Here is a 27,418-nt window from a genome sequence, read left to right on the forward strand (position 1 = left end):
GATAAAATTCCAAGAAGAGCAGGACAACACAGAAGTAAAATGCAAAGAAAGGTGCACACTGGTCAGGAGTCTTGGTAAGTAACTCCCTACTTCAAATATATGCCAGACTGTGTGCTGCTGGTGTCTGGCATATAGATATATATAGATAGATAGATATGAGATAGATAGATAGATGTAGAAAAATGGATAGATATGAGATAGATAGATAGATATGAGATAGATAGATAGATATGAGATAGATAGATAGATAGATAGATAGACGTAGAAAGATAGATAGATATGAGATAGATAGATATGAGATAGATAGATAGATATAGATAGATAGATATGAGATAGAAAGATAGATGTAGAAAAATGGATAGATATGAGATAGATAGATAGATATGAGATAGATAGATAGATATGAGATAGATATGAGATAGATAGATAGATAGATAGACGTAGAAAGATAGATAGATATGAGATAGATAGATATGAGATAGATAGGAGATAGATAGATAGATAGATAGATATGAGATAGATAGATAGTAGTTGATGTACAGTATATTACAATATAAAAAAATGTTGCCCACACTAGAGTAAACTACAGCCTGCAGCAATATGAACTGTACCGGACATATGATACAATGACGACTGTACACGTCTCTTGTTCGCTGTCTCTTTCAGTCTGACAAGAATTTGGAACACAGATTTGATATAAAGCCGATGTATAATTCATTGTGTCTTGGCCCAGCGCTAAACCTGAGAGCGCACAACATAGAAAACCTCTCAACATCTAATGACAATACAATGCGACGTCTCGTAACCTCGGATAATTGCTCGTTATATATGGTACAGACTGAGGAATGTGAGGGATTGGACGATGTTATAAACATTTGATTAACAGACGAGTAAGAAACACAATGTACTTGGTTGGAATGTAGAGCTGATATAAATGACTGGGATCAGATCTGTGCTATATGTTGTGCTATATCTTCTGTCCTAAACATAATACGGGGGTGGGGGCTAATACTACACTGGAGCCTAATAATACTACAGGGGGGCTAATAATACTAGAAGAAGACCTAAAGGGAGAACTATTTCTAAGGGAGAGCTAACACTACCTGGGGCCCAGAGGTGGCCCTAACTACTATGGGGGCACAGTGTGAGAAGTACTATTTGCACGCTGCAATGATTAGATATTGTGACTTTAGGGAACCTTGGAAAAATCCTGATACACTAAGAGAGTCATGAATATAAAATGGAAACCACTGGTCAAGATGCTTCGAAAACCAAAAATCTCGTGGCTGGTTATTTCCTATTTGTAAAGATAAGACACAGGACACATTTTGAGATGATGCAAAAAGCACTTCACCATCTCAGGAACCTCCACCACAGTTCACACTAAAATCATGGACTTAAAGCTAACATTGGATCCAGTCAAAGTCTTCAGCAGTCAGTCCCTATCCAAAGCAAAGCAATGAGACCCTTCAAGGTGCCAGGATCATGTGACTACTCATAAAGCGATCATTTCTTATTAAGAAGGAGCTACCCAGATGCCACAAGCACATGAAAAAATATTGAATCCTTGTAAATTCCCTGGATATAAAATAACCAAAAATGGAACAGTTACATGCAATTCAATAATGGCAAAAAAAAAATAAAAAATGGCAGTGTGGAATCCATTCACTATTAAAGAGGCTTTCATCTATAATCTAATGGCTGAGGGTCTGGCTTCTAAAACCCCTGCAGCTGTCAACATCAGGGAATGCAGCAACTGGAAATAAATTATCCCTGCAGCGGCCACTACAGGAAGAAACGGGTATTACATGTCAGTCATCTGGAGGTCCACAGTTTGGAGACCACCATGAAACTATGGGACTCTGTATAGGAACAGAACATTATAGGAACAGAACATTGATTAACCCCTTAAGGACGCAGGGTTTTTCAGTTTTTGCATTTCCATTTTTTCCTCCTTACCTTTTAAAAATCAGAACCCTTTCAATTTTCCCCTAAAAATCCATATTATGGCTTATTTTTTGCATCACCAATTCTACTTTGCAGTGAGATTAGTCATTTTACCCAAAAATCCACAGCGAAACGGAAAAAAAAATCATAGTGCAACAAAATCGAAGAAAAAACACAATTTTGTAACTTTTGGGGGCTTCCGTTTCTACGCAGTGCATATTTCGGTAAAAATGAAACCTTATATTTATTCTGTAGGTCCATACGGTTAAAATTATACCCTACTTATACAGGTTGGATTTTGTCGCACTTCTGGAAAAAATCCTACTTACATGCAGGAAAATGTATACGTTTAAAATTGTCATCTTCTGACCCCTATAACTTTTTTATGTTTCCACGTACGGGGCGGTATGAGGACTCATTTTTGCGCCGTGATCTGAAGTTTTTATCGGTATGATTTTTGTTTTGTTCAGACTTTTTGATCACTTTTTATTCATTTTTTAATGGTATAAAAGAGACCAAAAATACTCTTTTGGACTTTAGAATTTTTTTGCGCGTACGCCATTGACCGTGCGGTTTAATTAATAATATATTTTTATAGTTCGGACAATAACGCACGCGGCGATACCACATATGTTTATTTTTATTTTTATTTACACTGTTTTATTCAAAGGGGGGTGATTCAAACTTTTATTAGGGAAGGGGTTAAATGACCTTTATTAACACTTTTTTTAAAAAATTTTTTGCAGTGTTATAGGTCCCATAGGGACCTATAACACTGCACACACTGATCTTTTAAGCAGATCACTGGCGTGTATTAACACGCCTGTGATCAGTGCTATCGGCGCTTGACTGCTCCTGCCTGGATCTCAGGCACGGAGCAGTCATTCGTCGATCGGACATCGAGGAGGCAGGTAAGGGCCCTCCCGATGTCCTGTAAGCTGTTCGGGACGCGATTTCACCGCGGTGGTCCCGAACAGCCCGAGTGAGCAGCCGGGATACTTTCATTTTCGCTTCAGACGTGGCGGTCAGCTTTGATCTGAAGGGTTAATACAGGGCATCACCGCGATCATGATGTCCTGTATTAGCCGCGGGTCCCGGCTGTTGATAGCCGCCGGGACCGACCCGATATGACGCGGGGACAACGCGTGACTCCGCGGCATATCGCGGGAGCCGGCGGAGGACGTAAATATACATCCTTCATCATTAAGGGGTTAAAGGATTTTCATTTTTTTTTGGATTGGCATATTATGTTATGTTATGGGGCAATTTGCATCAGCCTTGTGAGTTTTTTTCTTTTTGCCTTCCCCAATAGGGTTATAGGTTGAACTTTTTGGACTCTTGTCTTTTTATAACCTTATGAACTATGTAACAATGTAACATATATCCATGCTTTGCGTGTCGTAATGTATAGGATGTGATACATAGGTCACATGACGTCATAGGTCACATGACGCTGAGCACTCATGTCATTTATACACTGTAATACAACATTTACTAAGTCTTCCTTTTATGTTAAGCTTGTTTAGAAAACACTTACAATACAAGCTCTGTATATGTACAGTCCATAAAGAATGTTTACAAGCGACAAACTGAACAAGAACATGGACAGAGAGCCATTTATTATATCTGTGTAGTAATGTATAGAGGTCAATAACACTGCTATATATATACAGTGACCCCCCCCCCCCCGACCTACGATGGCCCCGACATATGATCATTTCAACATACGATCACCCTCAGAGGCCATCGCATGTTGAAGGCAACATTAACATACGAAGCTTTTGTATGTCGGGGTAATCGCATAAACGGCTATCCGGCAGCGCAAACTGCTTCAGCTGTCACCGGATAGCCGTTTACGGTGCCCCGTGTGGTCCGCTGACGATCACTTACCTGTCCTCGGGGCTGCAGCACGTCCTCTTCAGGATCCCCTGCATCGTCGGCACTCTCCATCGTCGTCATCACGTCGCTGCGCACGCTGTCCCGTCATCCAATAGGAGCAGCGTGCGTAGCAACGTGATGGCGGCGACGTGAGAGCGAAGATGCCGGGGAAGAAGAGGCCTTGCCGGAGAATCGGGTACACCCCAGAGACGCGGCGACAGAGATGGACGGCGACATCCAGGGCAGCGGTGATGAGCGGTGACGGTCCGGAGCAGTGGGGATAGGTGAGTACAACTTCCTATACCAGTGGTCTTCAACCTGCGGACCTCCAGATGTTGCAAAACTACAACTCCCAGCATGCAGTTTTTTACCCGGACCAAAAACCGTGGTAGACTACGGTTTTGGGTACGGGGAAAAAAAACTGACAAAACCGTACAGGATGCAAAACGGACGAAACCTGATGCATTGTTTGGCATACGGTTTCCAATAGAGAGTCAATGCATACGGTTTTCAATACGGTTCCGTACGGTTTTCACATAGAAAACGTATACGGGAACTGTATTGCAAAAACGTAGTGTGAATGCACCTTAAAAAAATGTTTTTTTCTTTTTATGCTTAAAATGTAAACTTTATAGACATTTATATATATTTATAAAATTTCTACAGTGACATAAATTGTTTTGGGCTGTTTTTGTAGTGTTTCTACTGTCATGCCCCACAATTGTCACATGTGCCAAATCTGCACCAGAATTCCCCAACAAAAGCTCCAAATTGGTAAATGACGAAAAAACATGACACACATAAAAGAAATCCCAGAAAAAAAAACAAAAAAAAAAAACGACCCTGATAGTAAATGAGGATCTTTGTATACATACTGTATGTGTAATACTCGGCACAGACTGTTGATAAGAGTGGCGCTGTTGCTGAAAAAAAAAAAGAGGTCCCTTTTTTTATTCCTAAATACTGTATATTATGTCAGTGGTCAAACTGTTGCAAAACTACAACTCTCAGCATGACAGGACATCCAACAGATGTTTGGGCATGCTGGGAGTTGTAGTTTTGCAACAGCTGCATGTTTTCAGTTTGGTGACCACTGTATTGTTCCCATATTTTGTCCTGCAGCTTCCTTCACATAAATAATACGGAGTAGATAGACAGACAGATAGATAGATAGATAAATAGATATGAGATAGATAGAAGGATAGATTAAATTAAGCTAAATAAATAAATAAGCTTATATAAAATAAATAAACAAAACAAATTAAATAAAAATATATAAATACATAGCTTAAATAAAATAAATGAATAAATAAAAAATAAATACACAATTCAAATCAATAAATAAGAATTTTATAGATTATTAAGATCTCTCTCTGCTTCCACATTTCTGTCCATGATTTTTAAGATTTATTCTAAAGTAAGGATTTTGGGAAGTCACTGTCCATCTAATGTACAGGCACGTGAAGGTATCGGATACTTCTCCATCGATTATACAGCTCTTTATTTTGACCCCTGACATGGAAAAGGTTACTGTGGGATTAAGTGTTATTGTGAAATAGATTGGATTTCCTTCGTCTTCTTCAGAGTTGTGGTAGATGTTGGAATGTTCTTCCTGCCAAGTGTTGCCATTAATTGACTATCGGGTTACACGGGGCATCTTAATGTCTGCACACGCTTAGCTGAACCATAGTCATCCTGACCACACAACACGAATGTCTACATGCACTCAATGTCTCTCAAGGCAGGCTAAGTCCAGAAGAAATGTAATCCAGTTATTAGAGACTCTGGTGTTTAGTTCTTACTGCTGGTCTATCAACATTACATGGTGGCACAAAGTCCTTTATGAGGTTATCCATACTTTATCCATACGTGATATGTTTTTAAAAAATAAACAGGCAGTTACTTTCCTCTCTTATTCCATTCAGACTCCCTTTGGCACCCTGGTCTTTCTTTTTGAGTGGTCATCATGTGACTGTTGCAGCCAATCAGTGGCTTTGGCGCTCAAGGGTCATACTTTGGAAATCATGGCTTTTATCAGTAAGTGGTGACGCCCTGAGTACAGCCTGTGAATGCTGATTGGTTGTGGCAGTCACGTGACAGGAAGTCCGGGGTGGGTGCAGATGGGAGTCTGAACGGGGAATCAGCTTGGGATCGAAAAAGTGAGTAACTGCTTGTTTATTATTTTAAATGGGCATTGTCACTTGAAAAAAAAGTTTTGATTGGTCGTGGTTTGAGTGTTCACCGATCAGGAGAACGAGACGGGAGAAGTCCATGCTAAGTGCATTCACTTCTGGCTCTGTTCTATGTGACTGAGACAAACTGACAATACAAGTCTATGGGTTAGTCTAGGTTGCTTATCCGAAGAGCACGGAGAGGCACGCACAGTCGTGATCAGTCATGGTCTAAACACTCCAACTCTGACCGATCAAAACTTTTGAAATGTCTCTAGGACATGTCAAAAGTTTTCTCAAGTGACAGGTACAAGTTTCTGGGTGACAGCTATCTACTGTGTATGGGCAGCTATTTTTTTAAATTAAAGATCCTTATCTTTATATAATAAAAATAGCTGCCCATACATTTTAGATAGCTGTCAATCTGACAAGCTTCTGGGTGACAGCTATCTCTTCCGACCCCCCCCCCCCCATTCCCCCCAATCATATTCATGCACACTTGACTTTTCAATGGTAAAATGTTGCTAACAGCTGCTGCCATATACCTCTAGCAGAAACATATGTCCCCCAAGAGCAATTGGCTGTCCGAGCATGCTGGGAGTAGTAGTTTTGCAACTGCTAGAGGCACCCTGCTTGGAAAACATTACACTACGCAATGAAAGTTTTTTTTTTTTTTTTTAGAGATATTCAATCCTTAATATGATTTAGTGGTAAATCTAAGTATAAGTGATCTCTGATTTCATTTCTCTTTATGTTTATTATCCATGGGTATAGAGCCCCTGATCCTAAAAAATGACTATGTTATTTAATACAACCTGCAAAAAAGCACCATTGATCTCGGCAGTGTAACATTAATTAGGATGAATAAGGTAAAAACATGGAAGTGACACAGCATGGTCTGGCGGCTTGGTAATACTATAACTTAATCAATAATAATTCCTTCTTAGCCTTCACCGACTGTAATTGCACAGGAAACTATGATGTAACAAAACTAATCTAATATGCCACTTTATATGACTTTTCTGGAATGCAAACCTTCCTCCCCACTCAAAAATAAATCAATAAATAAACAAACAAACACATAAGTAAATAGAGAAAGAAATATAATAATAATAATAAAAAAATAATAATAATATATATATATATATATATATATATATATATATATATATATAGTTGTCTATTTGTTACCTCACCTGATTACTTCCATTGAACCCATTAATACCAGATACTATCTCAGTCTCATTGACTGTAGTTCGTAATGTGGGGAAGTTTAGAGGTTTCAGACACGTGAAATCCTGTCTAACAGCTGAAGGGAGGCAGGTTTGGTAGAATTGACTTTGGGGGTCTGAGGGCTCCATCCTAACTTCCATGTACTTTAAGGTCCCATCTGTGTTCAAGTGAAGTGTTGGCTTGTACGGTTCAGTGTAATACCTGGGTTGAGGTCTTGTTGCACAGCACAAGTAGCCACCATAAGTAGATTCTTTTCTTAAACATCTTACTATTAATATGATGAATGTAACAAGAGAAACGACACTAATGGCTGCCAAGGAGATTATTAAGTACAGGGTCATGTTGTTTCTGCTAGGGGAATCGGAAAGAGATGTTTGAGACTTATGCTCTTGTAAAGCTTTGTCTTCCACTGTAAAGATTATAGTAACCGATGAGGACAAACAAGGCTCACCATGATCTTTTACCAAAATAACAAGTTTTTGTTCCACCCTATCGACCTCCTGGAAGGGCCGTAGACTTCTGATTTCTCCAGTATGCGCAGATATTTGGAACAAAGATGGGTCAGTGGCATCCTGTATGTTATAAACCAGCCATCCATTACGACCTGAATCTAAATCCAAAGCAGATACTTTAGTAATCCATACTCCAGAAGAAGCAAATTTTGCTATCCTTTGATACGAGGTATACTCCTTGGAATGTTCAGGATGCAATATATCAGGAACATTATCATTTTTATCTTGTACAAAGATAAAAATCGTAACAGTTGAAGAGCGTCTTGGAGAACCCGAGTCTTCAGCTTTCACAGTAATCTGAAACACCTGGGTGCTCTCATAGTCGAAGGAACGTTGGGCATAGATATTGCCATTGTTGGCATGTATGTAGACTAAAGATGACACCGGAGATCCTTCTACTTCCATGTCCACCAGTGAGTAAACCAAATGTGAGTTCAGTCCTTCGTCTAGATCAGCAGCAGATACTCTACAGAGAAAACTACCCGGATCATTATTCTCTTCTATGAAGGCATTAAAATACTGTTGAGAAAAGGTAGGGGTGTTGTCGTTGATATCGGAGACGTTTAGAATGATAGAGGTCTGGGTGCTTAATGGAGGTGACCCAAGATCTGTGGCAATTAACTTGAGGGTGTATTGAGATACTGTTTCTCTGTCCAGAAGTCCATCTGTTATGATCGAATACCGGTTATTAAATTGCTTTATTGTAAATGGCAGATTATGTGATAATTCCAGTTTCACCTCACCATTTCTTCCAGAATCTTTATCTTTTACACTTAGAAATCCAACAGCGGTTCCTACTGCTACATCTTCAGGCACTGAGTTAACCAGGGATGTTAGAGAGATCTCTGGAGAGTTATCATTAATATCTTCTATTTCGATAACTACTAGACAACGGCTGTCCATTTCTGGCATCCCTTTGTCCTTGGCTCGGATAGATATCTCATAAAAGTCAGCTTCTTCATAATCCACCACACCCTTGACTGAGATTTCTCCTGTTTGTTGGTTTAAGTCAAATAATTGTTTAACAGAATCCAATGTATGGTAGTCAAAAAAATATTCTATTTCCCCATTGAGACCTTCATCTAAGTCTGTGACATTCAGTTTTAGTATGGAGAACTTGGGAGCTGTGTTTTCCTGTAAGGTCACTTTGTAAGTCTCATGATCAAATACAGGAGCATTGTCGTTGATGTCTAAAACAATGACATTGATTTCAGATGTACCAGATTTTGGAGGTTTTCCACCATCGAAAGCAGTTATAAGAAGTTTATGGCTGGCTTGTTCTTCTCTGTCTAAGGTCTTCTCTATAACCAATTCTGGGATCATAGTTCCATCCTTTCTTTTCTTTACTGATAATGTAAAATATGGAGTTGAATTTAGCATGTATTGAGATACCCCATGCAATCCTGTATCTAGGTCCTGGGCACTTTCAAGGGGAAATCGAGTGCCTGGACTTGCTAGAGCTTCTGAAATTCTAATGGTTTGGACATTTGTTGAGAATTTTGGATTATTATCGTTTATGTCAATAATTTCTATTTCCAAACCAAACAGCTCCAGAGGCTGCTCAGTTATTATTTCTAGAGTCACAGAACAGCTTACCCTTGATCCACACAAGGTCTCTCTGTCTAACCTCTCTTGAACAACAAAATCTCCATTGCCCTGGTTCACAGAAAAATATCTTGAGTTCTTCTCAGAACCTAATCTCAATTGTCGTGTAGAAATATCTGCAATATTCAGATTTAGACCCTGTGCTACATTGCCTACATAGGTCCCAGGCTCCGACTCTTCAGGAATGGAGTAGCGAAGCTGCCCAGAGCCCCAGTCCCAGTTACAAAGAAAGAGAAAAAACAGTACTTGCCATTCCCAAAGCTTTGAGATGAGGATGTCCATAACGTAAATCCTTAAATCCCCATGAGTTACAATAAATCCTCTTATAGTCCAAAAAAAGGAATGGTTCTCTGATTCTTAATAATGGAATATAGTAAATCCGCATCCATAGCCGCTAGATTTTTCTTGGCGTAGCAGCAACAGTTTCTGTGTGGCTGAAGAGCTGGGAAAGCGTTTCACTGAGACAGTGGGAGGAGACTTTATGTGGGCAAGTCCTTTTGTTGCAAATAAGAGACTGGTTGATAATAATGCCCTCTGCTGGCCAAGTACAGTTATTGCAGATCATAAATTACTTGCACTTGAATAGTATTAGCCTTTTTAAATTATTGATCCAGGATAAAGAATAAGAATTAAAATAATTATCGAATTATATTAATATTATTTATTTATATTACATTTTTACATCTGTACGGAGATGTAGAAACATTCTTATGTACTCTTTAGTTCAATGCACAATAAATAAATTGCACAATAAATCTTTTGTCAGCAGACAAAGATTTTTTTTTTATGAGGTGGTGTATATTTCTGTCACTTAAGGTGTTGGAAGTTAGCAGTAAAGTCTTATGTGAAGAGGGCACACTCCCCATGTGAGGCTGAGCCTTCTTCCAGCCTCCTTTATATCCCCTTAGCGGAGGAAATGCTCTAAAGTCGCAGAAATGTCAAGTTTGAAGTAAACATCACAAAAATGTGCGAGATTGATGTCCCCCAAAATGAACACAACTTCCCCACTTATATGAATAGATTTGCAAAAAAAAATTTTTTTACCTGTGTCCTCTACAACTATACCCATGCAGTGTCTTCTATTAAAGGGGTTATGCAGAAATAGAAAAACAGGGTAAATTTCTTTCAGAAACAACCCCATGTCTGTCCCCCTGTTGTGTATGGTATGACAACTTGGCTCCATTCATTTAAATAGAACTAAACTGCAGAACAACACCCAACCTGGAGACAGACGTGGAACTGTTTTTGAAAAAAAAATTGCCCTGTTTACCAATTCCTGGATAACCCCTTTAAGATACAGTAGAAATGAATAACATCAACACTGAACTGCCCATACCATAGTGCCCCTACATAGAATTACACCTCATGTGCCAGCAGTGCCAGGTAGTTGCTATTTTGGCGACACCAATAACAATCTGCCAACCATAACAACAATAGTCTCTACTTCTGGTAATATTTCAGAACTGTGCTGGAAATCACGGACTGTCCTATTGATTCCTAGACACCAGTTTGCTATGGGGTTAGGGAGTCAAGGATTGCCTCAAACTGGCCAGACAGCTGCATGTGGCTCCTAAAGTAAATTACAGGCATCTTGGCTGTTTAGTATCTAACGTGTTTATTTACCATAAACTAAACTCAGGGCAATGTTAATGTTAATATTACAACTATTTTTGGGCCCAAACACTATCCAGATCCAGCAGAAGTCATCAGTCATCCCTAAGTAAAGTGGTCAGAATAAGTGGACCTACAGCTTTGTTTCCCAACCAATGTGCCTCTAGCTGCAAAACTACCACTACAGGATGCATGAATGCATTCAGCTATAATCTGACACCTACTGGTGTAGCAAACCTCAATTTGATATTTAAATCGTTGCATACCATAATGTAGCCATCTTTTAAATTTACATTTTACATATTACATGCCATTAAAAAGTTAAATAAAATTTGATGCATCAGGATGTGCAATGCTTTAAAGTCTGCTACATTCGTAGGTATAATTCCTGTCACGTGACTGCATTTATGATCGGTACAGGCCTTTCAAAATATAGCTTGGACTTGTATAAATTGAGCAAACTGTAAATCTAAACGTCACATAATTTCTACGTAATTTGTAGGGGTGAACAAACATTATAATACTACAATAGAATACATGATATTTCTAAAAATAGATAGAATACAACCATTACAGCATGTACTCTTTATGTACCATATTATTTCTTGACTTATACGGGGGCACCGGTCAATTTAAAAGAAATAAAAACATAAAATATATTTGTAATAGAAATATCTCCTCACCTGATGGCTGTTGTTTACCAAAGTGTTAGAGGATGAAGGATCGGCCTCACTAACCAATTCCTTCAACTGAGAAAAATTGAGAGGTTTCATAAAGGTGAAGTCATTTTCTATTGCTGAAGGAAAACATGTTGGATAACATGATGCTTCAGGTTCTGATGGGACCATTCTAACCTCCATGTACTTTAATGTCCCTTCATTGTTCAAGAAAAGTGTAGGTTGATATTGATCCACATAGAGTTTAGAAGGGTATTGTCTTGCTAAGCAACCTGCACAGCCGCTGCTGCCATCTTCACATTTTGAACATTTCCAAATCAAAATGAAAAGGGTAACAAGTGAAACCAAACAAATGACCACAAAGGAAATGATAAGATATAATGTCATATCAGCCATTGGCCTGGAATTTCTAAGAAGGTCTTGGGATTTAGGACTTTCATTCGCAACACTGTCTACTATGTTTACAAGCAAAGTTACTGTAGTTGACAAGGACGGTTCTCCATGATCACTCACTGAAATCACAAGTTTGTGCTCTAAAATATCTTCTTCTTCCAATCCTCTAAGAGTTCTTATTTCTCCAGTAGCCTCGGAAATTTGAAATAATCCAGAATTTGTGGGATGAACAAGCCTAAAATGTAACAAAGCATTATGACCTGAATCTGCATCCACTGCAGACACCTTGGTTACCAAACAATCAGCTGCTGACGATTTTGGAAGCTTATGTTGAGGAATATGCTCTCCCAAGTGACCTGGATATACCACCATTGGATAATTGTCATTTGTGTCCAAAACAAAGATAAAAACAGAAGCATTGGAAGATAACCTTGGAGATCCAGCATCTTCAACTTTTACAGTGACTTTTAAGTCTTGAGTTTGCTCATAGTCAAAGGGACGTTGGGCGTAGATCTTGCCACTTTCTGAGTTTATATATACAAAAGATGATATGGAGAACCCGTCTACCTGTCCTTCAACTATAGAGTATGTCAATTCTGAATTAACCCCTTCATCTAAATCCAAGGCAGTCACTTTACATAGTAAACTGCCTGCCTCATTGTTCTCTTTAATAAAAGCATTGTATACTGACTGCTGAAAAACTGGAGGGTTATCATTGACATCTGAAATGTTAAGGATTATTTTTGTTTGGGTGTTCAGTGGGGGAGAACCAAGATCAGATGCAGTTACAATGATTTCATATTGAGCCTGTTTTTCTCTATCTAACCAGCCATTAGTAACCAGGGAGTAGCGATTACTAAGATGGTGAAATGTAAATGGGAGATTTGGAGATACTTCTAATTGTATTTCCCCATTCTTACCAGAATCCTTGTCCTTTACAACCAGGAAACCAATAGTCGTACCAAGGGCAGCATCTTCAGGGACAGCGTTTGTTGCTGAAGTAAATATAATCTCTGGTGCGTTGTCATTGACATCTTGTATTTCCACTTGAACAATACAGCGTCCTTCTAGTTCTGGCACTCCTTTATCTACTGCTCGGACAGATAACTCCCAGTGATGACTGTCTTCATAGTCCACAAGTCCCTTAACAAATATCTCACCAGTTTTGAAGTTTATATCAAACAACTCTTTAGCCAATTCTGATGTGTGATCATCGAACGAATATTCAATTTCTGAATTTGCTCCTTCATCAAGATCCGTTGCAGTCGTTTTTATGATGACAGTTTTTGGGGGATTGTTTTCTAATAAACTTATCTTATATATAAATTCATCAAAAACCGGGGCATTATCATTTATATCTAGAACAATTATGGTTATTTGTGATGAGCCAGATCGTTGCGGCTCTCCGCTGTCTAGAGCAGTGAGAATAAGCTTGTGTTCCCTTTTTTCTTCTCGATCTAATACTTTTTCCAGGATCAGTTCAGGCATTCGAGTTCCATCCTTACGGGTCTTCACTGACAAAGAAAAGGAAGGATTTGCATTCAGCTTATACTGGGTAACACTGTTAATACCGATATCTGCATCCTGGGCGATCTCTAGTGGAAATCGGACCCCAGGAGCCGTCACAAGTTCTGTGATCCTCAAAATACGATCAGTGTTGGAAAAAGCTGGGGAATTATCATTGATATCCAATATTTCGATTTCTAGACTAAAGAGCTGCACAGGGTTGTCAGTCACAGCATCCAAATGCAGGAAGCAGCTACGGCTGGATCCGCACAAGCTTTCTCTGTCGATCCTATTTTTCACAGTCAGGACTCCTTTGCCTTGATCTAAATGAAAATATCTGCTCTTGTTTTCAGGTCCCAAGTGTAGTCTGTTTTTATCAATGTCTGAATTGGTAAATCCTAAATCCTGTATTATATTCCCAACAATTGTTCCCAACTCCAACTCCTCATAGATAGCATAATGCAGTTGCCCGGAGACCCAGCCCCAGCTACAACAAAGAAAGAGGAACACCACTTGCCATTCGCGAGTCTTTGTTGAGCATTGGATGTTCATCCCTTAAATCGCTTTCTTCTTGTGATATAGAAACACAAGTCCTTTTTAGGATCTACACTGGTCTTAAATCCTTCAAGAAAAATAATTGTCATCTAAAGCATTTAAAGAAATCCATAGAGATCCCAATGCTGGAGAAGCTCTGCCTTTGTGTGCTGATGCGAAGGTGAAGACTTATTCACTGAGCCAGGAGGAGGGCAGAGCTTCAATGACTCAAATACAGATGATGGGTTAGCCCTCTTCTGACCAACAACATGAAGTACATTTTATATAATATTAACAATGTGTTTGGAATTAAAAACAAAAGGAGCACAATGTATGAAAAAGGAATTCTGTAAGTGGATGATGTAGTATATTGAAATATCTTAAATAATTTACTATTAAAGTCACTGTTGAGTAAACAGCAGAAGGACTGTCATTAGGGACAATAAGGATGTAAAGAGCAGCAGAATTATATTCAAACTATTATGTTATTTCCTTCACCTTCCAAGATAAATATTCAAAAATGTCAAGCCATATGGCCTTTAGAAACCATGGTTGTCTTCTATGGCAGAAGACAGTGAGGTAGTGTCAATGCACAATGCCATACCAAGACTTAGTAGGCAAGCTCCTACGCCAGTGATCTGGGCATGGTAGGAGTTGTAGTTTTGCAACAGCTTTAGGCATACTGGTTGGGAAACACTGATCTAATATGTATAGGTGGCCTTTCAACTCTCCCCCCAACAGATGATGTCAGGGTAAAGAAAGTGAACATGTGTCAATATGACCATGTAAATGTTTCCCAACTATTGTGCATCCAACTGTTGAAAAACTACAACCAGCATGCATGATGGGACTTGTAGTTTTGCAGCAGCTGGAGATCTTAAGTTTGGAGACCTAGGCCCTATATCAATTACAGGGGGCAGTGCTGTGTTTAGTCAAACTCTCTGTGACAACGTTAGAGCTCATAAAATTATAAAGATCCGATGTTGCCATCCAGTGCATCAACTCCTGCTATGCCACAACAAGAAATTCCAGGAGACACCTTATTATGCAGAAGACATAACAGATAGCACAGGCATCAGATATCACATTTTGGCAATGTATGGTTTTGTTATTTTTTTATTTTTTATAACATATAATACATAAAACTCAAAGCTGAGACACAGCAGCTTTTGAAAATAGACATATTATTACATCCTAGACCTGGTCATCCAGTTAGGACATTTTACCACATTCTGGTTTGAGATAAGCCACTTAACTCCTTACACTCACTGGGTGTAGGGTTCAATTGGTATTTAATCCTGAGGCAATGTTCACATGATGGAAGGACATTTCACTGCAGCAGAGTCCCATTGATTTCAATGAGATTCTGCTGCACTGTGCACGTGGCGAAGCCCCGATTCCGGAGTCCACAGAAAGAATAGACATGTCAATTCTTTCTGCAGAGTCCACCTGGAAATCCATTTATGTCTAGCTGTTGGTGGAATGTCCACATATAAGTTTTCCATGCGGGCATTCCACCATGTGAACATAGCCTGAATTAATCAAGTAAAACCTCCTGTAATAAATCTCAGGAAGTTTGATTATCTTTAGCCCTGGTAGACACAAGCTGTGCCCAAAGATTTACCACAAAGAGAACATAATCTGCACAGAAGATGATAAAGGGTTCTTTTTCTGTGGGCACTCGCTGGTGTTGCCATTATAATTTATACAACAATCGAAATTAAAAACTGTATTGTGCTTTATACAGACAACACATTTCAGGAGATTCCTTCCCCCCATCATCTGTTCAGTATAATAAAATAATGAATCAGTAACATTTATACATGCTCAACCACGAGATCATTGTGAGGAGCTGTATGGTCATAGTACCGCATCCGCCGGATGAATAACATTAGAGGTGTTTACTCTGGATTCCTTTCATAAAATCACTAACTCCAGGACATTCTAAAAGTATATACATTTAAAAATATGTATGACATTTTTTTTAAAATAATATATATATATATATATAGATTTATATATAGATGATGTGGACAGTAGTGTTTTTAAGAAGCTTTAGTCTATTGGCACCTTTGTGACATGACATGACATGGTGCACTTACAGTGATCCCCGACCTACGATGGCCCCGGCATATGATCATTTCAATATATGATGGCCTCTCAGAGACCATCGCATGTTGAAGACAACATCAACATACGATGTTTTTGTATGTCGAGGCCATCGTAAAAATGGCTATCCGGCAGCGCAGACTGCTTCAGCTGCTGCCGGATAGCCGTTTAATGGGCCCCGTGTGCTCCGGTGAGTGTCACTCACCTGTCCCTGCCGCTCCGGACCGTCCTCTTCATGCTCCACTGCATAGTCTTCGCTCTCCTTTGTCATCATGACGTCGCTGCGCACGTTGTTCCATCATTCAATAGGAGCACCGTGCGCAGCGACGTGATGATGGCAATGGAGAGCGACGATCCAGGGCAGCGGTGATGGTCTGGAGCGGCAGGGACACATGAGTATAACTCTGTATATTATTATTGCACGAATCCCTCAACATACAATAAATTCAAGTAACAATATTTCATTTGGAACAAATTACCATCGTATATTGAGGGATCACTGTACATTGGTGCATCCCAAAAAACTTATTACAAACAAACAGACAACAAAAAAAGCCACAAGAAATTAAAAAGTGTAAGCTCTTGAAAAACAACCAGTAACAGCTCCAGTAATAGGCCCGTCTTTTAGGGCTCTATTCAGGAACCATCAGCTGTATGTTCTAGTAAATGCTTGCCTTCTTTAAAAAAAAATTCATAAAAAAATCTGCATTGTGCCGATCTTCTGGGCTGACTAGATGGACCGAATGGTTTTTATCTGCCGACACATTCAATTTTTTTTTTTTAGTTATTTCTCCTAAATATTTACAAATAAACTGAAAACTAGCTGTTATTATTAAAAGATACAGGTCAGGAGAGACCACTTTAAAGAATCCGTCTTATAACATCCTTAAGGCAAATAAACCGGAAACCTACAGTACAGTTTGGTAACTATTTTTTTTTTTCACCAGAGAAGAATATCCTAATAAAGTAGTATTATTATTTACCGGTTGTAAAGTCAAAACACTGCACACATGAAATGTCAGGTAAGGAGAATGATTGCACGGCATCTACCTAGAGCGGCTATGAGACATCATAAAGTAGACGAGTTCTCCATGGTATCATTACCCAGAGCTTTCACAGGATAATTATAGTATAAGACTGAAAACACTGAGCAGCAGCCACTTTCTGCCTCTGACAGGGAACAGCGATTATAACTTTACACTGCCTGCTGGTAAATGGAAGCAATCCTGGATTTACAATCCTGGTCCCATGCCACGTGCGCTGTGCATCACCACACCAGTAGCACAAGTCTCCATAGGCACTCCACGGACAACCACAATAAAACCAGCAACAATGCTGTGACCGATATAAAGAGTATTTTACAACCAGTATAATGAATATGTTATAACGTTTGCAGATGAAACACATTGTACATCACGTTATATCACCACGGAAAAGAATTTCTTGTAAATTGAATTCATATGTAAAACTATGTGACTATTATAATTATGTATTTTATATAGTGCAGACATATTCCTTAGTGATGTACACTATACCTACAATAGGTAAAGAGATCCATGAGATCTGACAGCGTTTACTGATGTTTCACCTCACCTGATTCACTTCAGCCAAGCTGTGAACAGTAGAAGATTCTGCTTCCGTGACCTCCTGCCGAGGGACATCTAATGTCCTAATAAAGTCATTATTTGTATAAGGTGGTAAGCAAGCTGTGTAACATGGTTCCTGTTGATCTGGTGGAGCCATCCGAACCTCCATGTATTTCAGGGTCCCATCTGTATTCAGGTAAAGGGTTGGTTTATATTGGTCTATATAGTGATTGGAATGAGATCTGGAGGTAAAGCAAGAGCCACAACTGCTACCATAAGAATCTTTTCTAAGGCACCGGACAATCAATATAGTGAATGTTACAATGGAAACCAGACTGATGGCCACAAGAGAAATAATAAGATATAAAGTCATATCTGATGTGGGCTTTACATTACTTAAAAAGTCCTGGGGTCTGGGATTGGCTTGTGCAATATTTTCCATGATATTTACAATCAATGTGACTGTACTGGTCATAGAAGGTTCCCCATGGTCACGGACTACAATCACAAGTCGATGTTCCGTGTTCTCTATCTCATGTAATCCTCGGAGAGTCCTGACTTCTCCTGTGTATTCAGAGATGTGGAATAAAGCAGGACTGGTAGACTGAACCAGACTATAGAGGAGCCAGGCATTGTGCCCAGAATCTACATCCACTGCAGACACCTTACTGACTAAGTAACCAGCACCAGCAGATCTGGGAATGGTCTCTTCAGCAATGGTCTCCGCTGTATTCTCTCGATATAAGATAGTGGGGGAGTTGTCATTTGTATCCAGAATAAAGATGAAGACAGAAACATTGGAGGATAATTTTGGAGATCCGGAATCTTCCACTCTTGCTGTGATCTGCAGAACCTGGAATTGTTCATAGTCAAAAGACCTTTGTGCATAAATGTTCCCGGTGTCGGAGTTAATGTAGACAAATGAAGAGACCGGAGAACCATGGATGTGGCTCTCAGCGATGGAGTAAATGAGGTTTGCATTAGCTCCCTCATCCAGATCTACAGCAGATACCGTACATAACAGTCTGCCCGCCTCATTGTTTTCTGCTATGAAGGCATTGTAGACATGGTGTAGAAATGCTGGAGGATTATCATTAACATCAGAGATATTAAGGCTGATTGTAATGTGGCTGCTGAGAGATGGAGACCCCAGATCAGATGCCGTCAGTCTAATAGTATATTGTGAGAGCTTCTCCCTGTCCAGATGTCCACTAGTGACCAGAGCATAACGGTGGGACATGGGCTGGCATGTAAAGGGTAAACCTGAAGACACTTCCAGCCTAATCTCTCCATTTTTACCAGAATCCTTATCTCTGACTGTGATGAATCCGACCACAGTTCCTATGGGGGCATTCTCAGGAACCTCATTGTTTTTAGATATAAAAATAATTTCTGGGGTGTTATCATTTACATCTTCTATTTCTACCTGAACAACACATCGTCCCTCTAGTGTAGGAGATCCTTTGTCTACTGCCCTGACCGAAAGCTCATAAAATTTTGCTTCCTCAAAATCCACAGTTCCTTTAATAAATATTTCTCCCGTCTGTGGATTCAAGTCAAATATTTGCTTTTCCGACTCCGAAGTATGGTGATTAAATGAATACAAGATCTCCCCATTTGGGCCCTCATCTAAGTCTGTAGCATTAAGCTTTATTACGACTGTTTTCAGAGGAATGTTTTCAGATAAATTCACTTTATATCTTGACTGAGAAAACACTGGTGGATTATCATTAATATCTAATACAACGACTGTTATCTGAGTGGATCCAGATCTGGCTGGATCGCCCCCATCTATAGCAGTGAGAATCAGCTTGTGCTCTGCTAATTCTTCTCTGTCTAGAGATTTCACTAATACTAATTCGGGAATGAGGGTTCCATCCTTACGATTTGTAACAGACAAAGAAAAATATGGGTTTGGATTCAATGTGTATTGGCTAATATCATTTTTACCGACATCTGTATCTTTAGCGATTTGCAATTGGAACTGTACACCGGGACTTGTTAAAAGCTCAGTAATCTTTAGCACCTGATTGGTGCCGGTAAATATTGGTGAATTATCATTAATATCCAGAATCTCTATCTCCAGACTGTGCAGCTCCAGAGGGTTCTCAGCCACAACCTCTAAATGCAGTAAACAGCTCAGGCTGGACCCACACAGGCTCTCCCTATCAATCCTCTCATATACAACCAGAGCTCCATTCTTCTGCTCTATAGAGAAGAATCTGCTGCTTCCTTCTGACCCCAGACTCAGTCTCCTTCTCCTAATATCAGCCACATTCACCCCCAGATCCTGAGCCACATTCCCCACTACAGTCCCTGGATGAGACTCCTCAGCAATAGAATAACGCAGCTGCCCAGAGACCCAGCCCCAGCTACAAAGGAGAAGGGAGAAAGCTACTTGCCATTTCCAAGCCCTTAGAAACCTTTGCTTGTCCATATCTTAAATCCTTTTGATGATAAGGTATAAAATGCACATCCTCTTTATAATCCAAAGGAGCTTCTTAATTCAATTAAAAGAATAATAAATTTTTTCCTGAAAAATATGCTTCTTTTGCTGCTTGGAAAACATCCATGGCGTGTACATCGGAGCAGCAGCTCTTCTTTGTGTGAGAAGAAAGATGGGAGGGTGAATCACTGAGCCAGGGGGAGGAGAGCGCACAGCTGACATGAGAAGGTCTCCTAATGTTACCAGATATTAGATAGGCAGACAGGCACTCCCTCTTCTGGACAAAAATGAGTATAACGCTTAAAAATCCCAGATGATCATAACTTTATACTGTATTAACAGGTTAAACTTTTTCATGTAAGGAAAAATAACCTAGAAGTAATAAAACTTGTACTCGCAAGATATAAATATAAAACTTGCTTAAAACTAGAACAGTATGTAATATTGCTTTTAAACATAAATGTAGATTAAAGTGCTAAGAAGAGTTTCACACTTATAGAAGATACTACAAACCCTGTGTATACTCAAAATAAAAGATTCTAAGTGTATGAAATCTCTTCTATTTCAGTAACATATGTTTGTATTACACTATCTACAATAAATATTGATGAATATTAAAAAAAAAATGCACAATTAACCTCATGGGAAACTATTTATTACATTGGCTTCACACAAATGTAATATGGCTACTGTACAAAACACCAAGGCCATGTTATACTGATGCAAACTTCAGATGTTACTCTAAAAGGGGTTAGGTAGAGGTGTCTGGGAGTCTTACAAAATTAGGCGTAGGCTTTACTAAAATAAAATGATACCCCCTATCCACAGGATTGAGGATTACTAACTGATAAGAGCAGTGGAAGGAGTGGAAGGTGAGGCGCTGCTCAGTTTTTGGTCAGGAAAGAAGGACTCGAGTAGCACAGGACAATAATAGGACAATAAAATCTTTATTGGTATAGTAGGGACAACACGTTTCAGCATACACTAATGCCTACCTCAGGTCCACTTACAATTCCCAGATGCTGATTGTACCTGGTGCTGGGGTACTGAAGAAGAAGTCCTGTGTGCTGTTGTGTTGCCTTAGTGTCAGATTTTATTGTCCTGTGCTACTCGAGTCCTTCTTTCCTCACCAAAAACTGAGCAGTGCCTCACCTAACCGTTTTTTTTACCATATTACTCCTTCCACTGCTCTCCATCCGTCACCAAAATTGGGGCCCGATACCAGTAAGAGTGAAGCAACCAGTAACCGCAACCATCTCTGCTCTATCCAGCGCTGCACATTCCAGAGCAGCTACCTACAAGGTTGGTATAACACCCGCGTGTGGTGAACGGTACACACCAGTGGATACACCTTATGAGGGAACGCCCTCTGTGTTTTTCATCCCCTCTCTTAAGCTCTAACTGATAAGAGAAAGGTCCAATCACTGGGACCCCCACCGATTAAAATAATGGCCCCCGAACTAATGGAGTCACAGTGGGCATTCTCTATGGGGTTCCAAACATTTTAAAGCACTGTGCTATGAAAAGGAGAAAACTCTGTAACTTGGGACAACCCTATATAAAAAAAAACTAGATTTTTTTTATGGTACTTAAAAATTAAACCATTTAGATGGCATTCAGTAATAAGGAAAAAATCTGCAATGTATGTCATCAAATAAGGAGTCTGGCATTGACATAAATATTACAGCTAATAACAGTCATTAAAGAATAAATATTACAGCTAGTTACAGTGATATCGGTAAAAGATTGTACATTTCTGCACATCAAAGGTAATATATATAAATAAATATTTATATTTGGAATAGCAAGATATTAATATGGAAAGGATCAGTATCATAGCTGACATCAAAGGTAAGAAAGGAAGTATGTCCCATTGGGGCAGGGAGAAGTGCAACTCTGCTCTCACCCAGAGCCATCACTAGACAGCAGATCCACAACTGGATGACAATCCCTGCACTAGAATAAAGTGCAGGGGCAAAACATAGTCCTAAACAATAAACAAAAGTGTATGGAGGTATAGGAAACAAGTCAGGACATTAATAGACACAAAAAAAAATACAAAACACGGGTTGAACAGTCAAACAGAAATAGAGTAGTCTAACAAGACAGATCAAAACTGAAATAGTAGCATAAGGAACCAAATCATTAGACAAAGAAAAAAATGTATGGGAAACCGAGGTCAGAATACACAGTATAGAACAAACCATGAGCAGTGTGATAGCTAGTGAAGATGAACTGAACTCAAACAAGGCCTGAAGCAGACTAGCAATGTATTTATTTGCACCTAGGATGGCAGATGTAACAGGCTCTAGGTCAGAGCAAGTTGATAGGACCGTGCGTTTTCACAGCAGCGCATGATGCTATGATGAACACAGGGAAATTAACCCTGAAATCAGAACCAGATCCTACTCATTACAGAGTAATTCTATGTTATGAAATGATATACACTTCCCTCAAACATCTCTGGCACCTGCTTGGTCATGGGGGAAAAAAAAGTTCATCTATGTTATTATAGGCACTTGGATATTATTGGATCCTGACAAAACTCTCAGGATAAGTCAACAAAATTCCTATGTCTATGCCAAGCTTTTATAAAATTAGATTGTCAATTAATCTAATTCATTATTGGGGTATTCACCAACAAAAATGTATGTATGGACAGCATTGTACATCAATAGAAAGAATTACTTAAATGCAGACCTGATGTCAATAAAGTGGTTTAACACTTTTGCTTAAAGGGGTATTCCAGGATTTTTTATTTTATTTGACTATGCTACAGGGGCTGTAACGTTAGTGTAATTTATAATTTAGTGTCTGTACCTGTGTGTGACGGTTTTCTCACAATTCTTCTGTGATTTTCACCCCAATATTTATTTTTAACAGCATACAAAATGACTGTTGTCTCAGATTCTTCAGTTGCAATGCGGCCGAGACCTGACTCACTAGTCAGCTGATGACAGGGAGCCTGTCTGCTTCAATGGGTGGAGGGATCAATCTGCAACTAATGCAACAGCTGTAGGCACCCTGATTGAAAACCACAGGTCTTTTGAATTGATGCAACTCATTTATGTTTCAAAGGGTGGGGTGACTGATGTGTGGGAGGGAGGAAAATGGAATTATGGGATTTGTAGGCAAAATAAGAAAACGCAAAAAGGAAATACCAGTTCACACAAAGCTAGCCACATTTAGCCCCAAGACAAGCACATATCCTTCCTAAGCATGTCCATTACTGTCTGGTAAGTATGTACTTAAATCACCTTATGGTGGAGAACCCCTTTAAAGCCTAAACATTGGCCAACTGGCATATGTTTGGAAATTATTGAAACAAGGGAAAATAATGGGAGCTGTGAATATTTTTATGCTGTCTAAACACCAGTAAGTGTAAGGAGAGGCCAATTGGGTAGGGAGAAGCTGTTAGGGACATAGTTCAGGCAGCATAAAAGTTAAGACAGGTCCCCTTTAAGACTATGTGCCTGTATGAGCTGTATAGATCCTCAACTTGGAAAAGGTATGCAGCTCACTAGCCCTTCATCTAACGGCGGTTACTGTAATACTCCTATACCCAGGCATATTTGCATAACATTCTATTGTACAATAAAAAGTCCTTCACTTAAAACTGGAAAACCACCAAGAGTGGATTTATACTGAATGCAACATCCAAAGAGAAGCTAAGACAATAATAGAATTATATATAATGGCTTATAGGGTTGTCTTCTCCAGACAATATCTTTCCATATGCCTTATATGGAATATATATATATATATATATATATATATATATATATATATATATAGAAATAAAGATGATGCAGCACTCCACAAATATGCAAAAGGGGGTTGTTTATTCCATCATGTGCAAAGGTCTTTGCACATGATGGAATAAACAACCACCTTTTGCATATTTGTGGAGTGCTGCATCATCTTTATTTCTCTTGATTGAGGAACCAGTGGACCCAGGTTCCAGGAATGCGGGCACCCCATTTTCATTTTCTTCTTCTACTCTGGACGACTGAGATGCTGTCTTTATCTATTTGCTATATATATATATATATATATATATATATATATATATATATATATATATATGAGTTGTACTTGCTTATGACTCCTTTTTGAGGAGTCAGAGCTAATCATTTTCGGATTCCTGCTCTGCTGGATCCCGTCTGTCTGTATAATACTTGGATAGCCATTCATTTAAGCGACAGCATGTAATACAGCATTTCCATGTAGCAGCTGTTACAAAATGATATTTGAGCAGCTAAAGGCAAAAATCAGCTATTTGGTGGAGGTCATACTAGCCAAATATGCAATATGCGATGTAGAGCCGATCACAGCACCGACTATTAGAGGGTTATCTGTGATGAATATATAACATACACAAGAAACTTGTTTTATACGTTAGTATTTACATAGAAAACAAAGCACCATGCATTGTTTTATTATCATTATGAAAAATATAAATAAATCTAAGATGAGTTGAATCTGCCCTTGAATCCTGAGATAATAGACCAACCTACTGTAATAGAGTGTATTTGGTAGGGGCACAAAATGTTAGGATTTATTTTACCATTAAAAATACATGCACTGGCAGTAGAATCAGATGCATAGATATGGGTATCTGGCTGGACTTCTAACACTACTTTTCTGGTAACAATTTTCCCAGGATGCATACCCCTGCTATACTGGAGACTGACTAATTGGTTTTGACTAATCCACTTATTTAGAGAACATTTAGTCAAGAAATACCACATCTTATAGGTCATAATGCAAATCACTGACATGGAAAATGTTATGAACGGGTGACCAGTCACAGCACAATAATTTCAAAAAAAGTATTGCAAATGAAAACAGTGTCATAGCATTAACATTTGTGTATTCTGCTGTTTTGAACTGAATTGGTCACTTTTGGAGAATCCACTGTAATTTTATGAACAGATTGTAACTAAAGAAGGTTCCCCCTAAACTAATTGATGATAGGGCCAAAATCATTGTGACTGTTTATTCTGGCTCCCTTATAGAAAACTGGATTTCTAATATTTGCTACCAATAAAGAAGTCCTTAAGTCAAATAGTTTAAAAATAATGTATATCAAAATCCCAATCAAAAGAAAGTTTCCAGAAATACTCATTGTTGACCAGTCCATATCAGTAGGGGGATCAACCCCAAGAAACCCAAAGAGAAGAAAAACAAAGTTGTGCCTTAATCCTTGGGCCATGTAATCCACAAAATTTACACATAAGCCAACTTTATAATCTTGTTGCCTTATCCTAATTAAATTATTTATCGGACACGTCAGGCAAAGATAAATGGAAATAAAATCTATAAACAGCAAATATACAGCATAATCTCTAAATGATTTGCTAGTTTGATCAAAAGTTTCCAAAGTGCAATTAGTATAGGGCGAACTAAAAAAAACGCACAAAAATGTTTATATGATAGTAATATTTTCTCACCTGATTTAGATCATTAAACAAGCTTGTGTTATTCAATGGTGTAATTTCTTTGTCCATATCAGTTGCATTAACTGTTTTTGTTAATGTCAAATTTGGAATGTTTGTTGGGGGGAAGCAAGCCGAATAACAGGGAGCTGCGGACTCTGGTGGGGCCATCCGCACCTCCATGTACTTTAACGTCCCATCATTGTTTAGGTAAAGGGTTGGTTTGTACTGATCTAAATATCTCTCAGAACGTGTTTTGTTGGGAAAACAAGAGTCACAGTTATTATAATGATCCTTTCTAAGGCACCTGACAAGTAATATCGTAAATGTGACCAGAAAAACCGCACTGATGGCCACGAGGGAGACAATAAGATATAGAGTCAGGTCTGGAGTAGATTTGGCATTCGTAAGAAAGTCCTGAGATCTAGGACTTTCCTGAGCCACAGAGTCTAATATATTCACAATGATAGTAGCTGTAGTTGTCATAGAAGGTTCCCCATGGTCACGGACTACAATCAAAAGTCGATGCTCCGTGCTCTCTGTCTCATGTAATCCTCGGAGAGTCCTGACTTCTCCTGTGTATTCAGAGATGTGGAATAAAGCAGGACTGGTAGACTGAACCAGACTATAGAGGAGCCAGGCATTGTGCCCAGAATCTACATCCACTGCAGACACCTTACTGACTAAGTAACCAGCACCAGCAGATCTGGGAATGGTCTCTTCAGCAATGGTCTCCCCTGTATTGTCTGGGTATAAGATAGTGGGAGAGTTGTCATTTGTATCCAGAATAAAAATGAAGACGGAAACATTGGAGGATAATTTTGAAGATCCGGAATCTTCCACTCTTGCTGTGATCTGCAGAACCTGGAATTGTTCATAGTCAAAAGACCTTTGTGCATAAATGTTCCCGGTGTCGGAGTTAATGTAGACAAATGAAGAGACCGGAGAACCATGGATGTGGCTCTCAGCGATGGAGTAAATGAGGTTTGCATTAGCTCCCTCATCCGGATCTACAGCAGATACCGTACATAACAGTCTGCCCGGCTCATTGTTTTCTGCTATGAAGGCATTGTAGACATGGTGTAGAAATGCTGGAGGATTATCATTAACATCAGAGATATTAAGGCTGATTGTAATGTGGCTGCTGAGAGATGGAGACCCCAGATCAGATGCCGTCAGTCTAATAGTATATTGTGAGAGCTTCTCCCTGTCCAGATGTCCACTAGTGACCAGAGCATAACGCTGGGACATGGGCTGGACTTTAAAGGGTAAATTTGGTGACACTTCCAGCCTAATCTCTCCATTTTTGCCAGAATCCTTATCCCTGACTGTGATGAATCCGACCACAGTTCCTATGGGAGCATTTTCAGGGACTACCTTATTTTTAGAGTTAAAAATAATTTCTGGGGTGTTATCATTTATATCTTCTACTTCCACCTTAACTACACATCTCCCTTCTAGTTTAGGAGATCCATTGTCTGCTGCCTTGACAAATAATTCATAAGATTTTGAAGATTCATAATCCAGTTCCTTTTTCAAATATATTTTACCGGTATATGAATTTATCTGAAATGCTTTTAACACAGAATCTAAAGTATTATGATCGAAGGAATATAGTATTTCACCATTTGAACCTTCATCCAAATCAGTAGCATTTACTTTTACAATTGTTGTGTTTAATGGGATATTTTCTGGAACACTAATCTTATACCTTGACTGATCAAATACGGGTGCATTGTCGTTGATATCTAATACGATGACCGTTATCTGTG

At 39.1% G+C, this 27,418-nt stretch overlaps 1 protein-coding gene and 1 long non-coding RNA gene across 49 annotated transcripts in view; one reads left to right on the forward strand and one right to left on the reverse strand.

The window, feature by feature from the left end:
* The window catches only part of LOC130267398 (uncharacterized), a 126,425-nt gene extending 124,785 nt beyond the window's left edge, over window positions 1–1,640 (forward strand). The window contains exon 3 of the long non-coding RNA XR_008843173.1: window positions 667–1,640. This is a non-coding gene — a long non-coding RNA (uncharacterized LOC130267398). The remainder of the gene's footprint in view (window positions 1–666) is intronic.
* LOC130267390 (protocadherin gamma-C5-like) overlaps window positions 1–27,418 on the reverse strand; it is a 571,493-nt gene that overhangs the window by 66,766 nt on the left and 477,309 nt on the right. For 2 of the 48 annotated variants that reach the window (XM_056517115.1, XM_056517112.1), the window contains exon 1: window positions 7,193–9,772. The exons of the other annotated variants lie outside the window; for them this stretch is intronic. In XM_056517115.1, the coding sequence (XP_056373090.1) occupies window positions 7,193–9,628 (2,436 nt within the window). In that variant the 5' untranslated portion in view covers window positions 9,629–9,772. Of the gene's footprint in view, window positions 1–7,192; window positions 9,773–27,418 lie in introns of those variants that run through there. 48 annotated transcript variants of the gene reach the window in all.

The sequence above is a fragment of the Hyla sarda genome, chromosome 4 (assembly GCF_029499605.1).
Source record: "Hyla sarda isolate aHylSar1 chromosome 4, aHylSar1.hap1, whole genome shotgun sequence".
NCBI lineage: Eukaryota > Metazoa > Chordata > Amphibia > Anura > Hylidae > Hyla > Hyla sarda.